Source organism: Monoraphidium neglectum (assembly GCF_000611645.1).
Source record: "Monoraphidium neglectum strain SAG 48.87 unplaced genomic scaffold scaffold01089, whole genome shotgun sequence".
Taxonomy (NCBI): Eukaryota; Viridiplantae; Chlorophyta; class Chlorophyceae; order Sphaeropleales; family Selenastraceae; genus Monoraphidium; species Monoraphidium neglectum.
The window spans coordinates 1-16,869 of NW_014012539.1; the positions used below are offsets into that span (position 1 = coordinate 1).

The 16,869-nt window shown below is 62.7% G+C and overlaps 4 protein-coding genes across 4 annotated transcripts; all 4 read left to right on the forward strand.

The window, feature by feature from the left end:
- Positions 1 to 1,447: 1,447 nt before the first annotated feature.
- On the forward strand, positions 1,448 to 4,445 carry MNEG_6611 (hypothetical protein; the record flags this gene model as incomplete). The annotated part of the gene is made up of 7 exons (XM_014044912.1): positions 1,448 to 1,522; positions 1,666 to 1,758; positions 2,017 to 2,438; positions 2,630 to 2,852; positions 3,099 to 3,248; positions 3,614 to 3,682; positions 4,128 to 4,445. 7 exons carry the CDS (start codon positions 1,448 to 1,450, stop codon positions 4,443 to 4,445), a joined length of 1,350 nt encoding a protein of 449 aa, XP_013900366.1.
- A 2,678-nt stretch (positions 4,446 to 7,123) lies between these two features.
- Positions 7,124 to 9,834, forward strand: MNEG_6612 (hypothetical protein; the record flags this gene model as incomplete). The annotated part of the gene is made up of 6 exons (XM_014044913.1): positions 7,124 to 7,195; positions 7,446 to 7,996; positions 8,151 to 8,376; positions 8,557 to 8,706; positions 8,939 to 9,007; positions 9,595 to 9,834. The coding sequence occupies 6 exons, from the start codon at positions 7,124 to 7,126 to the stop codon at positions 9,832 to 9,834; spliced, it is 1,308 nt and encodes a 435-aa protein (XP_013900367.1).
- Positions 9,835 to 13,420: 3,586 nt separating this feature from the next.
- Positions 13,421 to 14,327, forward strand: MNEG_6613 (hypothetical protein; the record flags this gene model as incomplete). Its single annotated transcript, XM_014044914.1, has 2 exons — positions 13,421 to 13,501; positions 13,629 to 14,327. 2 exons carry the CDS (start codon positions 13,421 to 13,423, stop codon positions 14,325 to 14,327), a joined length of 780 nt encoding a protein of 259 aa, XP_013900368.1.
- Positions 14,328 to 15,711: 1,384 nt separating this feature from the next.
- Positions 15,712 to 16,814, forward strand: MNEG_6614 (hypothetical protein; the record flags this gene model as incomplete). The annotated part of the gene is made up of 3 exons (XM_014044915.1): positions 15,712 to 15,839; positions 16,298 to 16,583; positions 16,806 to 16,814. 3 exons carry the CDS (start codon positions 15,712 to 15,714, stop codon positions 16,812 to 16,814), a joined length of 423 nt encoding a protein of 140 aa, XP_013900369.1.
- Positions 16,815 to 16,869: the final 55 nt, after the last annotated feature.

Here is a 16,869-nt window from a genome sequence, read left to right on the forward strand (position 1 = left end):
GTGCAGCCTCTCCCGCCCGGCCGCCCCATCACCTGCCGCCTGCCACACACCTTCGTGCGGCCCTCATGCCGCCACCCGCCGCCTGCGCGGCGCCGCTCCCCGCCCCTCGCAAGCACCAACACCTGAAGCAACCCCCTCCCCCCAACCCCATCCCCGCTCCCCGCCGCGATTTGCCAACGTGCCATATTTGCATTTCGCAGGCGGCCTCGTCGCGGGCCACTACACGCGCGACAAATTTTCGCCAGAGGAGGCCCGCGCGAGGCACGCCGACATCGTGGGTCGCCTGGCGGAAGTCCTGGGGCTGTGCCAAGGCGACTGGTAGCTGAGCGGACACATAGGTTTGGTTACAAACAGCTCACCGATCAAGCACCGCGCAGATCGCCTCGTCCGCGCCGAGAGCCGGGCCGCCGCGGTGCGGGGGAGGGGGGGTAGAGACTGGGAGGGTTGCGGGCCGGAGTGTGCACGCGAGCGCCGTGTTGGGGGCCGAAACCGAGGATGCCAGGCGGACCTGGCCGCCCCAGGCCAGCCGGCGGGCCCCGGCAAAGGCCGTTCGGGTGGTGCCTGGCAGCCCGCCGCATCAAGCGGGCCACCTAACGCCGTTGATTTGAATTTACAAAGCAGCCGCGCTGCACGCGTGCCGCATCGATTTGCATCCATGCCACCATGCGACAGCACCCAACTCTTTCCTTCTAGCCAACCCCTGCATCGGCCCCTGTCTAAAAGGGAAGCCCGTTCCCAAAACGACATGCCGATCGTTTGTAATTCAAGCATTTTTACGAGCAGCAAGGTCAACGCCGCTGCCTGGGCGGCCACACGCAGGTACTCCCAGGGGTCAATGAGCAGTTTACCAGTCGGACCGTCGGGTCACTCAGTTGGCCATTTTGTCACACAGCACAGGGATGACGCTCGTGTGAAGAAGCACGAGCCTGCAGGGGCGGCTCGACGGAAGCTTGATCACATACGCGCGGCTTTGTTTGGGTGGAGATGCTGGCCTTTTTGCGGCGTCGGTGAGGTGGCGCTGACCCAGGGAATGTGTGGCGGGCATGAGCGGGCAGCACACACGGCAGGTGAAGGGGTGGGCAACTCAGGTGGCCCCCAGGCCATGGGCAAGCGTGCGGTTGAGACTGTACAGTGCCGCATTTGCGGAGCCTTGAGTGTGGTGTGGGCGCCGCCGGTAGGCACCGCGCGGTGTTGCCGGCTCTCGTGCACTGTTGATCATCCTCCTGGTGATGAAGGTGACCACCATCGATCGCAGAGATTTTGCATGAGCAGACGGCTGTGCGTCATACTCTCAAAGTCTAAATTCTGATGGTTTGGCGTTTGAGGCTGATCTAGGACGAATTACACACGAATCACCGCTTTGGCCCGAGATCGACCGTGATCTTCAAAAATCCCCACCGCTACGGGCTGCGGCCGTCCCCCGCTCCAGATGTCACGAGTGGTTTTTATGAGCGACCCATCAAATCCGGCCGCTGCCGTGACCAGCTACGCTGCATTGCCCAAGAAGAGCCGAAGTGGCCGGGTGAGTGGCCAACAGCCTCGAGGAGGTGGTGGTGGTCTTCATAACACCATGGTGCTTGAGGCACCGCAGGATTGTCCGATTCCACCGCCACACGCTTACAGCGCCCTGCATGTGCTGCCCCATGCGCTGCCGCTCCGTTCCAGCTGCGCATCAGCCTATCTGCGATGATCGATCGACTGGAGAAGCTGCTCGCCGATAAGCAGTCCCATCTTGACAACTTGAGCCGTCAGCATGCGGTGAGCCCGCAGCGGGGCGCCCCGTCAGCCAGGCCCGCGATGAGTGACAGTGCTCGAAGCCTCGAGCACGGTCGGCAGCAGCACTGCCGGCCTTGTGCCGCCCCAGGGGGATTGGGACTCCCCCAGATGCCACGGCGTGCACCTGCGGACGTGTTGACAGTGGCCTTCGCTTGGGGCGTGCGGCCACGGGCGCCTCGGGGACGGGCCCCTGTGCATGCTTCACCTGGGCTGCTGGTGCGCCTGCTTCTGCATGCCCAGGTCCTGCAAGCGAAGGAAGAGGCGTTGCGGGCGCTGCTGTGGGCGATCGACGCGCTGGATCTGGTTTCGGGGCGCCTGCATCAGCTGGGGCACGCCTGCCGCCTCCGCGCCGGCGGAGATGACCCAGGGCCCTCATCGCTGCAGCAGCTGGAGGCGGCGAGCGGGAGCGGGGCGACGGCATGCCGCGGCGGCGCGCAGCTGGCATGCCCCGACTTGAGCCCCACGGCTGGCGCGGGGCTGGAGGCGGTCCAGTCGGCTCAGGGGCTGCCGTTGCAGCTCTGCCTAGACGACTGGGCCGGCCACGTAGACTCTTTCTTGGCAGAGGAGGGGGCGTCGGACGCGCTGCGCAAAGGGATCAAACCGCAGGACGTTGGAGACATGTACACGCGCTTCGTCAAAACCACGTCGCCCCTCGTCCTTCGGTGAGCCCAGCCGTGCGCGCCACATGCGCGGGCCGCGTCACAGCTCACTTGTGCCCGGGGACCGCCGCGCGCGCCAAGCAGGCGCGGCGTGCCACCGGCGCCCCGGCCCACTTCCTGCGCGGATCCCAGCCGTCCGCGTGCCCCGGCTGCAGCGGCGCCCTCATCCCCCTCCACCACCCCTCCGCCACCAGCATCAAGGGCCGCTCCTACGAAGCCGCGCGCGCCGAGGCGCGCATCGCCGCCGAGGTGGCGCGCCTGCTGTCGTTCTTTGCTGTGGCCTTCATGACGCGGCCTTGCGTCGTTTTCGGCGGCGTGTGCGCCGACCTGCGGACCATGCAGCTGCTGGAGGAGGACGCACCTCTCAAGGAGCACTGGGCGCACTACGCCTCCGAGCTCGGGCTGTCGGCGCACCAGGTTTGAATTCTGGCACCCACTTGCGTCGGTGCCGCCTGGCCGTGAGGCAGCGCAGCTTGAATGCGTAGCGCCGGCCGCATGCATGGCGCGGCCTGCATGCATGGCTCGATCCGCAGGTGCGGTTGCCCCCACTTCATGCGCCCCCACTCCATGCAAATCAGCTGCATGCGTCGCCATGCAAGCCCCCACACGCTCCATGCGCAGCAGCCCGCCCGCATGCGCGCCCGCATCGCCGCCATGCCGCAGGCGCAGGTTTGCATGCAGCTGCGGGCGCAATTCGACGCGCGCATGGCGGCGCTGCAGGCGCGGCGTGACGCGCTGGCGCATCAGCAGCTGGCGCTTGCGCACAGTGCGGCGGCGCAGTGGCAGCTGCTGGAGCAACTTGAGGCTTGCCAGGTGGGTTCCAGGTTGGGCATGGAAGGGCTGTGATCTGACGCCGAATTTCTGGGTGTCAGTATTGGAGTCATGCCCAGGGTCAAGGCGGCAGGGGGTGATGTCATCGGACCCCAGCAGCACCAGAGCAGCGTGCCTGCATGCCCGCTGCTCGCGCCAGCCGTGGGGGCTTGAGAGGCTGGGGTTGGCGGGCGGGTTCCCCTGGCGTCCAGTGCTGGTGCCCTTGAAAGCATGCTGTGTCACCTCCTGCCAGCTTGCCGAGCAGCGCCCGCCGGCCCACCGCTGGGCCTCAGCCCCTGTCTGCTCAACTTCTCGTCGACGCCCTGCTCCCTCCAACCTGCCCTTTGATTTTGATCACCTTGTGACAGCACGGCTTTGACTGGGCCGTCATCACTACAGTCATTGCCTGCCACCTCCAGATTCTCAGGCCGCTGCAGGTGCGCGCGCTGCCCCATGGTATGCCTCCAGGTTGCGCACCCTCGCACGCGGCCCGTGCACGGCGTCGCGCTCTGTCCACCAGAACGCGCACCCGCCGCAGACCGACCGCCCGGCCACGCGCGCCTGCCTCGCTTGCCGCCGTGGACCGCTTGCTGTCGCGGCGCGTCCTCCTTTCTGCGGCCGCTCGGCGTCCCTGGCACGCGGCTTGTCTGCCCTGCATCCTTCGGCCCTCAAAAGTGCCCCAGCCCCGCCGCCCGTGTACACGCAGCCCATGCTCAGCCTCCTCCCCCTTTTCCCTTGATCCTCTCGCGCCGGCCCCTGTTGACAGCCCGCAGCTCGTTCCGACAAACGAACGCGCACCAGTCTCCCAACCCGCCCTGCCATTCTTTTTCCCTACCCCCTCCCCTCGCCTTACTCACGATCTCTGGCCCCTCCCCTTGACAGGTGGCCAGCTCCACTATCGCCGCCTTCCCCTATACAGGCTCCATCATGTGGATGTGGCGCGCCGCGCAGGCCAGGCTCGACGCGCAGCAGCGCAAGCAGCAGCAGCAGCAGCGGCAGCAGCAGCAGCAGCAGCAGCAGCAGCAGCATGGCCACCAGCAACCGCAGCAGCAGGCCCAGCCGCGGCCCCCGAGCGGCCGCGGCAGGCGCCGGCCGGGCGGCGGCGGCGGCGACGCACGCGGCTCATGCGCCGCGGCGCGGTCGGTGTCGGCGGACGTCAGCCGGTCGGCCGCGATGGCCGCGCCTGCGAGCCTTGCGTAAGGACCGGCCTTGGGCGCGCGCGCAGCTGGAGCGCCGTCACGGCGCAGCGCGCCCACGCGCTTTGCGGCTGCGCCCGCCACTTTGCGGGCTGCCCTCGGACGCGTCGCTGCGCTCGCGCAGGGTGCGCTCTGGAATAAATGAGACCTCCGCGATCCACCGCACTTCAGAGTGGAGCATATATCGCCGAAGCAGGCACCCCGGGCAGCATGGCAGCGCTCGTTGTCACGCGGTCAGAGATGCAGCACCCGCACTTCTGGATTGCCCCCTTGACAGGGCACAACAAGGCACTTCCTGCAATCGTTGAACTGCCACTACTGTCCACTCCATCCTTTTGAGCCGCTCTTCATTCCTAGCGACGCCGCCCCTTGCTTGCACTGCCCATCTTTCACACCTCGTCTGAGTCTTCACGTGTCAGCCAGGGCCGAAGGAGCAACGCACCCCACCCGGCCCTTGCCTTGCCGTGGACGCCCCTCTTCAGTTGTCGTCAAGCCTCCTTTCCCATCTGGCTGTTTGCCACTTGACCTGTCTCGTCCTGTGGTCCATCCTTTCTGGGACACACACACACACACACACACACCATCAACTACATATGCCAGCAGAGGTGGCCGTTTCATCTGATTGCCATCAAGGTTTTCAACAGAAACCTTGCAACCACAAAGTTGGCGCGGGGTGAATAAGTATGGCGAGATGGCCACATCTAACGGCCGCACCACACGCAAGAGCTGCATAGAAACCAAAGGCTCATGGGACAACGGCCATGGACGGCCTGAGTCCCAATGGGGGACCGATGATGCTACACGCACTTCCGCACTGCTGTTGAGACTGCCGCAGCCCTGTTGCTGCCACACGTGCCTTTCATCACACATCAGGGGAGGGTCCTTCGAATTGTACCAATCGTGCTTGCCATGATGCCACCCACGCGGTCAAGCGTGAGGGACTCTGCTGAGTTGTTTTTTTTCAGCAAAGGCTGTACTTGTTGACCACATTGCAGCCATGCGCATGCTTCCTAATTTGCACCTGCTGGACTAGTTTTTACACATGTTTGCAATTCAACACATACTTGGCGAGTGGCACATGATTGTAAGTCGCGCCATCGGCTGCAAACCTCTACATCGCTCCAGGGGGGGGGGGGAGGTGAGGGGGCGCAACCACAGGCGCCTATACAGACCGTCCACCAACCATGAGGAGGGCGGGTGAGCACCGTTCTCAGCAACACTTTGATAAGGGGTTGCCACAGGTGCTGGATCGCGCGGAGCGCCGTGCCGTGGGAGCTCGCGCAGGCGCGCCGATGGCCAACCTCGCTTGGCGTTGACTTTGGTGCCACCACCATCACAGCTGCCGGGAGCTGCATGTGGATGCGCTGGCAAAGCAGCTGCCAATTTTTCGTTGAAGAAGGACTAAACAGCGGCAACGGCTGCAAGGGCAGTGCCGGGCGGTGGGTTTCGTGCTCGAGCAGCACCCAGGCAGCAGCGTGCAGGGCAAGGCTGTGAGCGTTCCATGCCGAGGGGATGATAGACGCGTGGCGAGTGCTGACTGTTGCTGTAGTATTACGAGTGGCAGCCCAGCGGCGCCGTTTGGGCCGCCGCATTCGCTTGCCTTGCTGGCCGAAGTGTGCAGCGCCGAATGGCTGCATGGACTTTGGATAACTTTGGATAACCCAACCCGGCCTTGCACCAAGAGCAGCGGTCAAGTAAGCCAGGGCGGGCTTATAAGGCAGTGCGACCCAACAGCGCTCTTGCCTGATGCTCTCCATTGCTTTTATTTCCCACCTCGCAGTTGCCGCTGCCACGAGCTTGTGCAGCGACGCAGTGCGCATTGCACAGGCAGCCTCACATTTCTGCTGCAGATTTTGCGGTGACCTATCGTTCACCTTCCAGTCGTCAAAATTTGCCCCTACAACTGCAGGCTTAGCTGGGCCCTGAAAACACAGCGAACAGGAATCTCAGAGCCTTGGGCCGGTGCTGCGAGCAGCTGAGACACTTGACGCTGCCAGCGTTGCCCAGCGGTATCACCGTGCGCAGGATGGGCAACGGCACATGTGCAGTACAGTGCACGTCACAAGCAAGGCAGCTACTTCTTCTGCAGCGCTTGGGAGCGCCACTCTTGGGGTTGCTCCGGAGGGTTGTGGGGTCCCGATTGTCTCATCAGTCGTTCTCCTGCGGCGGTGACCGGACGCGCCACTGGGCAGAATGGCCATGCGGCCTCTGATCTTTCACCTGTTACCATCTAGCGCACGCATAATTATACGCGGCAAATGGAATCTATAATCCACATCTTCCACGTCGCAGGCTGTCCCATACGGTACGACGCAGTTTGGGTGGGCGCCACTGCGAACGCGGATCCTGCGCGTCCGTCACCGTAGATGAGGATGGCGCAAGTGGATGTCACGAGGGACCGTTTGGAATCCCTCCCTCCAGTGGTCAGCTGTTCTCAACCCCAGAAAAAGAGCCGCAGTGGCCGGGTGAGCGGTGAACGGCCCACCGCAGCCTGGTTATACCTGCCGGAACTAGCTCGTTACGCACACCGAATCCACGCCTGACGCCGTAAAGGGGGTAAAGTGAGCCATCAGCGGCAACTTCTTGCCATCTCTTCCAGGCACTGGCGCTCATGCCGCCCGTGCCGCCTAAGCCGCCCGCGCCGCCTATCGTGTCCCACAGCTCCGCATGAGCCTGTCTGCAATGATTGACAGTCTAGAGAAGCTGCGCATAGAGAAGGAGGCAAGCCTGAGGGCCTTAGGTCACCAGCACGCGGTGAGTGCATGCCATGGCGGGCGCCTGGGAAATGAAAATTCCCCGCCGCGTCGAGCCCACTGCTCTCTCAACTGGACCGTGCTGCCCACGCTGGAGCGCCTTATAACGCTGCGCTTGATGATTGCGGGCTCTGCCGTGCGGCACTCCACAGCCAAAACGCCGTTGTCGCCATCTCCTGGGCCCTCGGGTTGCCTTGCCCAGCTGACAGCGCGCTGGGCTCGCGCTACCCTTGCCCCCGCTGCACCTGCAGGTCTTGAGAGCCAGGGAGGAGGCATTGGGGGCGCTCCTGTGGGCCATTGACGCCATGGATCTGATTGTGGGGCGCCTGCAGCAGATGGGGCATGCGTGCGACCCGAACGGCCGCGATGACCCGGGCTTGTGCTCGCTGCGCCGCTGGCATGCGTCCGTCCAGCAGCAGCAGCAGCAGCAGCAGCAGCAGCAGCAGCAGCAGCAGCAGCAGCAGCCGCCGCCGCCGTTGCAAGAGGCCGCCTGCGAGGGCGACGCAACAGCCAATGACAGCCGGCGCGATGGCGGACCCTTGAACTCGCAGCAAGCGCGGCAAACTGCGTGCCCCGACGCCCACGACATGTCCGCCGCCGCGGCCGCCGCCGCAGCCGCCGCTGCCGCCTCGGCCGCCCCGGCGCCGCCCCTGCGGCTGAGCCTCCAGGAGTGGGCCGACCACGTCGACTCTTTCTTGTCAGAGGAGTGGGCGGTGGATGCCCTGCACCGGGGCTTTGTGCTGGAAGATGTCGGGGGCACTTACTCGCGCTTTGTGGAGACGGCCGCGCCGCTCGTCCTGCGGTGAGCGACGGGGCATCGTGCCCGCCCGACATGCAGGGCCGCTGCTCGCCGCATGCGCCCTTGACTTCAAGGCATGCGCCACTCGTTGCAGCCGTGCTCGCACCCTCTCACCCTCCCTCCGCCAAACCAAACCCATCCGTGGCCCCGTGCACAGCATCAAGGGCGGCTCATACGACGCCGAGAGCGCCGAGGCGCGCGTCGCGACCGAGGTGGCGCGCCTCATGTCCTTCTTCGCGGTGGCTTACGTGTCGCGGCCGTTTGTCGTGTTTGGCGGCGTCTGCTCACACCTTCAGAACGCAAAGCCGCTCGAGGAGGCGGAGGTGCCGCCCAAGGAGCACTGGGAGCACTACGCCTCCGAGCTAGACCTGTCGCTGCACCAGGTTTGAACGCGGGGCACATGCGCACATGCAGATCGGCCACATGCACGCACGCATGCGACGCCCTGCAAGGCTCAATTTGCGCAGGCGCATGCCGCGCATGCTTGTGCTCACTCGTCATGCATGCATTGCTCCAAGCCATGCGCGCACTCCCGCCGCCGTTGCATGCTCGCCACACCGCAGGCGCATGTATGCATGCAGCTGCGAGCGATGTACGACGCGCGCATGGAGGCGCTGCAGGCGCGGCGCGACGTGCTGTCGGAGCAGCAGCTGGCGCTCGCGCACGACGCGGCGGCGCAGGAGGCGGTGCTCGAGGAAATCGAGGCTTGCCAGGTGGGGCAGGGACAAAATACTGGTGGTAGCGGCCTCCCCGCCACCCTCAGTGAACGCATCCGCGGCCCGCATGGTTTGGGGGCTCAGGGCTGGTTGGTGCGCCCTGGTGCAAGCCGCACTGGCAGGCGCCTCAAGTGACACCTGCTGCGTTTCGACGGTGTCTCCATATCCACGTACCAACCTCATACCCCCGCCCCGTTGCACGTCTCAAACTGCATGTCACCAACTGCAGCAAGGCTTTGCGTGGACGGTGGTGACAATCGTAATCGCCTCCCGCATCCAGGTCTTGAGGCCATTGCAGGTGCGTGCGCGCACGTGCACGTGCGCGCGCACACAGACTCGCGCACTCACGCAATTGAGCACGCACGCTCCCCCCCCCCACACACGCACGCACGCACGCACACGTGCACACACACACACACACACACACACACACACACACACACACACACAGTCGGCCCGGCGCGTGGTGCAGCCGGCCCACGCGCCTCATTGTCGGGCCAAGCGCTCATCCCGGCACCTTAAGCACCACCAAGCTTGATGATTGAGCTGCACAAATACCCCACCCTGCAGTTGCCCATCCTTTCTCATTCTGGCGCGTGCAAACACACAGCATCTCAGCCTTTCTGTGGCCCTTCTCCCTGCTCAGCCTCTCGCCCCTCAGCACAAGGCATCAAGCCTGCGAGCACCCACCGCTGCTCACCAGCCCTGCCTGACAGTCTTCTGAGCCTATCAGAGCACACATGGCACACATTCACATCCGCCCCTGCCAGTTCCTGCGCTGCCCCCTCTCCCACTCGCTCTCTCCAGCCTCGCCCTGCCGACATTTCTCCCTTCCACCCCCCTCGCCTGACTCATGATCTTAGGCCCACCCCCTCCCCTTGGCAGGTGGCCAGCTCCACCATCGCCGCCTTCCCATACGCGGGCTCCATCATGTGGATGTGGCGCGCGGCCCAGGCCAGGCTCGACGCGCAGCAGCGCGAGGAGCAGCAGCAGCAGCAGCAGCAGCAGCAGGGCCACCACCACCAGCAGCAGCAGGCCCACACGCGGCAGGAGCAAGAACAGGAGCCACTGCCGCCGCCGCGCGGTGTTAAAGCGAAGAGTCGGGGGAGGGACGCAAACAAGTGACACGCACGGTTCGCGTGGCGGGGCGCGCTAGATGCCAACGAGCGCGAGCAAGGCTGTGGACCCCGCAGCCCGCACGGTGTTGGCGGGCCGCGGCGGGTGAGGGATCCTTGATTCTTGGGGTGGCAGCACCTTGTGAACTAGCCCAGCCTTGACGCACCCATGCGTCTGCGGTCGCCTGTAGACCGACTACACACTGAAGGCATGACGCACACTGAGCTCATTAAACGCATGAGAACGCACAACAGCACACAACACTGCACCGGAAAAAGCACCACTCCCCGCTGGTGTTCAAGTGGGCGCCGGCGGTGGCACATCAATCCCTTTGCTTTTGCTGCGAGTCGGGACGCGAGCCGATTTGGTTGGACATTTGACGCGCCACAATTGCTCCTCTGGCGACAGTCGTCGCTTTCTTCTTCACAATCCTGTAGCTTTGGGGCTTCCTCAACGTCTGCACCTCCTCCGCGCTTGGCTAGTGCGTTGCAGGGGTGGCAAAGCTGCTGTTCTGGCCCCGTTCTTGGCACAGCCGTCGGCACGGCCTTCCTCGCACGGCCCATTGCCTGTCCTCCCTGGGTTCAGTTCCTATCAGGCATTTTCCTCCACGTATGAGATTGCCATACGGTTTGTTGCCTTCGCCCCTCCACCACACTATCACAGGGTGGGGGGTTTGTTTGTATGTTTCAGCTACGCTCTTGTAGTTTTGTGGTTGGCACAGATGGCCGTCACGCCTCGGCACAGTCGAAAGCCATTTCAAAACTGACGTATCAGGGCATTGGGGGTTTCAATGAAATAGTGGTATCATGCCGCTGTGCCTCCACGGTTTCATCGAGACCGCGGCACTTTGGAATGTTTTCTGATACATTTTGCGCCGCAGCGGTGGTGGTGGCAAGGGTCCTGTATATGGTACTGTACTGTAAAACCAGTTGGCGACCACGTCGCGCCTATATTACGCAAGGTACAAGCTTGGCAAATTTCATGGCCTTTTTAATCGATAAACTCTATCTTAGCATGCATGCAGTAACGATAGATGCGTTACCGTGAGGCGCGCGGAGTGGTCACCACCGTAGACACCGCACACGGCGGATGTGGCAGGCAGCAGTACGCTCGAAGCGATTTGGGTATCATTCTCGCCCGTAGCCGTTCCATTGGAACCTCTCAATGTGCTGAATAGAAGTATACCTCAACTACCTTGGACTGAGTCACCTGCGGGGATGTGAGTGTTCCTGGTGAGGGAAAGGACACTCAAGTCATACTGTACGAGAAGTTGCAATGCTGAGGCTGACAGCAGCTGCCAGTGTAGTCAGTACGTCAACGTCGTTTGTGAGCTGTTTGCCGTCCCAGACAGGTATCGTGCACGAGAAATGTGACAGTACTTGTGTTTTTTAGGTCGCCTTTGTTGATCCGCTCTGCGCTGATCTTTCAGTGCACCCATGGCTACGCTTGGAGCTTTTAAGTTTGAGGTTCATGGAAGAGTGCAGGCACGCTTGATGATGTGTGCATGTGGCGGGCGTTGGGCTCTCCTTTGCCGTCCGTAGTGGAGAGGTGGTGCGCTGGTGCCACCACTGCAGCGTCGGCAGTCACCCGCGGCGGTTTGCCATCTGCCCCCGACGCATTGCGCTGCGATCATGCAGGGAGTCTTCTTCAGAAACCACACGGTTGCGCAGGCGCTGCAGCTGCAGTTGGTTGGGTGGTGCGCCAACTCTGCCCGGCGAACGGTGGTGAGTTGGCGCAGGCCAATTGTTCAAGAGAGCGCGCCGCGGACCGGCGCGAGTGCATTGTGTGGCTTGCTGGGCAACTGCGTCCTGATCGAGCTGTGGTGCTTCTGCGGAAACTGACCCTACAGATGCGGGGTCTGCGTCCGCAAAACCCTTGCCGCACGTTTTATGCATGCAGGTGGGGGAGGTGCAGGGGGCAAAGGACAATTTGGAAGCGATGAAGGTATGTTGGGGACAATGAAGTGGGCGGGAAGGTTGGCGGCAGCTGCCCGATGCACTATCTGCGGCTGCACGCAGGTGCCGTTTGAGGCAGCAGCGCAGCGCCTGTGTTTCTGGGGCGCGTCCGCCCGGCGTGCGGGGCACGGCAGGCGCCGCTTGTGGGAGAGCCGGGGGGGACGAGTCAAGACGTCGCGCGGACCCACACACGCGCACGCAATCAAAACGCCCTCCCTTTCCCCCGGCGCCGGCCCCGCCCTTGCTTTTGTGCGCGCAGCACTGGCTGGGTCATGTGGGCAGCCCCGCCTCAACCATCACAAACCTGGAGGTGACCGACGAGCGCGACATAACCAAACTTGATTATCAGGACATGACGCGGCGGCCCAACGTGCCGTGACGGGGATTGCAGGCTCACAAACACAGCGAAGAGACGCCCTGTACAGACCTGCAGCTTGTCGTGCGAAGGTCTGCACATGTTTGTGGCCACTGTCCCTGAAATCATGCGTTTTTTGGCGTTCTAGTTGGGTTGATGGTCTCGTTGTACATGCTGGCTGGCTGCCACTGCAAGCCTTCCTGACGCGCACTAGGGTTGTTTTGTATCTCTTGTTATTTCCAAGAACTGTGATCTGCATACTCAGTCAGTCACAATGCGGTGTGGCTGCACGCCTGTAACTTGTATTGCAGCGGCGCGGCACTCCTGTGCGGCAGCCCGGCCTGCTTGTATGTTGTTCACATAATCCACCAGCCTGTTGGGCTTGATGAGCTGCCTGATAGAATGTCATGATACAAGCGGGGTTTTAGGCAACTCAATGACGTGCTGCTGGGGCCTAAGTGTCAAGCGGCAGGGGGGGTGAGAGTTATCGCTGGTGGCGGGGCACCTGGGGGATCAACGGCTGGGTGCGTGTGAGCATCTAGGCTGAAGAGAGTAGCAGTGAGGGTGACGTGGGTTTCACGACACGGAGCCATTCGGCAATCGACACGGGGAATATACTAACTTGGTCGGATTGCGGTCTAGTACAGGTTTGAATCGTGGAGCGCTGTGCAAAGAGCCCTATCTAGATGAGCGGCCCGCCCGATGGTGCTTCTAACCCCCCCCCACCCGCTTCCAGTGACAGCACTGCAGGAACAGGTCCGCCACGCGACTCAGTGGCGGCAACAACAGATCCTAATGTTTATATAATGTACTCTCGTTCCGCACGTGGCGGTAAATCGGTCCAGAGACGAATGGTCGCGCAAAACTCGCCGTCTCGGTCTGTTTATTCCGTACTTGCCGGGTTCGGCAGCCTCAAGTGAGGCCACCGCAACAATATTGGCGATGAGGTTTTCATTTGAGTATAACTTAGTTCAGCTGAGACTTCGAGGTGTCCAACTGCACATGCGACTCCGTTGACTTTGTCAAACACGCCGCACGCACCCCCCATCTGCACCTTTGAGGCGCACCTGCCAGCGCATCAATGCAGCTCATCAGCTCGTATTCAAATATGGTCGCCTGTATCAATGCCACGCGCGCACCCATGCAGCTTGCCATGCGAGCCAGCATCGTGCCCGACTGTGTGGCAGCCCTTGTGGGGGCCAGATTTTTTAGCAACAATGCACCTGGCCCTAGGCAGGTCCAGGCCCGGACGGCGCCCGCCCTCTCATTAGCTGCGTTGGGAAACATGACCAAAGAGAACTTCCGCCAATCCCTGACGGCAGCTCAAGTGCTCTATGGATCAAAGGAGGACAAGGCGTCCCTTGCGGTAAGCGACTCATCCATCCAGTCCTGTCAGAGCTGCAACACGGCTGCCCAGGCACGAGCCCTAGAGACGTCGATCTTGATGTTGACTCATGTGAATTGACGATGTTATCTCTGATCTTCCCCTGCAGAACAAGTACTGCAAGCAAGTGCTGCAGGCGGGGCTGGAAAGGCCCAACTGGAGTGCTGTCATCGCGGCCGGCGGCGCCTGCGAGGCTGGCGGGCTCAAAGGCCGTGACGACGCTTGTGCCGTCGACGCCGACACCTTGTTCACCCGGCCCTGGGCTGCAGAGCTCGAGGAGTACTTTGGCCCCGACAGAGCGCAGGCCTACAGCGACATACTCATCAAAACTGGCATATCCCTGGCAGGCCCAAACGACATCATGGACAGACCCGGCAGGATCTACATTTCACGGGACGAAAAGGTGAAGAACCCGGCGATCTTCCATGTCGGCGAAACTACGGCGGATCTGCGCGGCAAGAAGCTGGGGCCCGCTGCTGCTCGGGTGTTCAGCTCCCACAAACAGTGCGGGCGGCCGTACGAGCTTGTGGGTGCCGACTTCGGTGTCTGCCGCGCGCGGCTGGGCGAGAGGCTGATCCACGCGGAGCTGAGGTTGGATCAGGGCCCCGAAGCCAAGGAGCAGTTGAAGGAGGCGGGTTTTGGCAAGGGTGTCACATGCTCGTCCTGCGAAGCCCAGCACATCGAATGGTTTTTTGCGCCCGAAGAGAAGCTGCGCAAGGTGATCCAGTGGTGGTGTGACTTTGTGGACAAGCACGATTCCGCCCTTCTTTCAAACTTCTGCTTGAAGCACTCCTTTCTGCCGCTGTGAGATGATGCCACCTCGTCGACCTATTGCCCACAAACAGCACTTTTTGCTCACCATTTCCTGGTCACCTGCACCAACTGCTCATTTGCACATGCACAGCAAGATCTGCGTCGTGTGCTGCACGCCCACCAAACATTGTTCGAGTGGGGCCGGGGCAAGCCCCCGTCGGGGCAAGCCCTCGCCCGGGCAAGCCTCCGCCGGGGCAAGCCCCCGCCGGGGCAAAAGCCCCGCTTGAACCTTGCTGTGCCTTGAGCTGTGGGTCAGCAGGTTGCCTTTTAGGGCTGAGCCATTCGGCAAAGAATTTCACTTGGAAGCTGGTCTGGAACAAGTCCAATATTGCCACGTGCATGTTGACTGCAGGGCGACGAACAGCGACGCCCACCGTTTCCTTGGTCAACAGAGGGCAGTGAGTGTGTTCTGTTTGATTGATTGATACCTTGATTAAGCGCAGCCTGTCTCTGGGAGCGCATGCGGTTTTTTGGGCATTGCCCGTCTCATGCCGGCCATGCGTGGCCGCCGCAACGCTTTTGCCGCGGCTGATGGTGTGGTTACATGGGCAGACAGTCTAGCTTGCTCACCTTTGCAAGAGGTCGCTGGGTTGCTAGCTTGTGCATCATGGAGTCTCGTGAGAGGTGAGATGACTTTTGGGCGGACAAGTAACAAGGCGGCCCAGGCTAGCTGAAGGTCACTTAGAAATGAGAAGGCTACGAACATCAACATGCATGTCGGACGCCAGTGCCAGGACGGCCGCCCGCTGCCACCACTGCCTCTGCGCTCTGCCACTGTCAGCGCGCGATGGCGCGCGCCTGGCCCGCCAAGCTTCAAGAGCGCTGATGGACCACAACGGAGCACAACACGGAGGAGGTTGACCGGTGACCTCCGGTGTGGCACCACCCCACCCCTCTGCAGAACGGGCATGAGGGCATGGCCTGATGCATGTCACACTGATGCTGCCGCTATAATCGCTCGATTGTCGTTCTCCAGCGCTACTGCTGCCTCATTTCGACGCACGGACCGCGCAGCAAGGCAGCAGTCCGACCTCCGCTGCTGCACGGAAGAAGCCGTTGAGTACGGTAGCTTCATGCGTTTTGCCCAAAATAATTCTTTCAACCAATTACGCGCAACAGCCCACGGTGCATCCCAGCTAGCAACGCCAGCTGTGCAGTGGTGCAGCCGCTGCAGCTGCACTCCACTGTGCACTTGCGGGCCGCCCCGTCCTGCCCGCCAGCCACGTGCACCGCGGTCGCGGCAGCGCGGCAGCGCTCACGCAGACGCCACGACTTGACAGCCGCCATAGCTGCGGCGGCAGTGCGGCAGTCGGAGCGACTCCTGGTGCCGCGGCGCACTCCGAGTGCCGGGGCCTGGGGGCAGCGGCCTTCACCGAGCCATGGGTGCGCTGGCCGTGGTGTGCGGCGTGGTCTTTCGGGACGAGCATCTGGCATTGTCCTACAAGCTAGCGAAGTGGGCGTACTGCCTGCTGTTCACAATCGTCAGCATCATCACCTGGGTGCTGAGGTGAGCGGCCCCCTCGAACAGCGGTACAGCCCAGTGCCGTTGCGTGACACTCAGGGTGGGGGCGAGCCGCGCGGGCGGCTGTAGGTCGCCGCAAAGGACGGGGTAGGGATTTTCGTGGATTTGTAACAGCCGTGCTGCGGTGCGTGCCATGCCATCGCTGGCGGTAAGCAGGAGCTTGCTTGCTTTTGTGGGGTCTGGGGACAGCTGACGTCGCCGGTGGGGGCGCCCCTCTGTTCCCTAGTTACCGCGCCCCTTGCTGGAATTCAGTACTGAAAACGGTTGACATTACCAGGCCATGTGGGACCCTTCCTCCTTGGCTCGCGCGCGCACACACGCACACACACACGCGCACACACACGCGCACACACACACACACGCACAACCGCACGCTTGACTGGTTGCTCACACACGCACGAGGCTCTGACAGCACCGCTCCCTCCCCTCCAACATCTACTCAGGGATCGCTCGGAGCAGATTCTCCTGAAAGACACCGTCGTGTCCCGCTACTGCCAGCTCACGGACTTCGAGTCCCTCTGCAGCGGGCAGCAGGTGGCGCTGCGCTTCAGCTTCGCCAACTTCAGCTTCTTCACCGCACACGCCATCGTACTGTTCTGGTGCACCAAGGAGGGCGATTTCAGGGCGGGAATGCACACCGGGCTGTTGTTCTGGAAGCTCCTCGCGTTGACCGGCGCGATCGTCGGGTTCTTCTTGGTGCCGGTGAAGGCAGTGGTGATTTACGCGCAGGTGCGGCTGGGCGTGCGCAAGCGCGGACGGGGCGGGGGAGGGGGCGGGCGGAACGGTCAGGAAGGTGGGCAGGTGGGCGGCGTCGCGACGCGACGCGACGCTTGCACGGCCTTGCTGCAGCTGCCCGATGGTGGGTGGGTGTCTGTGCTCCTGCTCGATTGCTGTTTATTTGTTTGCCTATCTGAACCATTTCAACGCTTGTTTCTCGGAGCCTTTTCGCAGCCCTTATAACCTGCCCCGCTGCTCTGCCCTGACCGCCTAAACCCTGCGGCCGCCACTCCCCGCC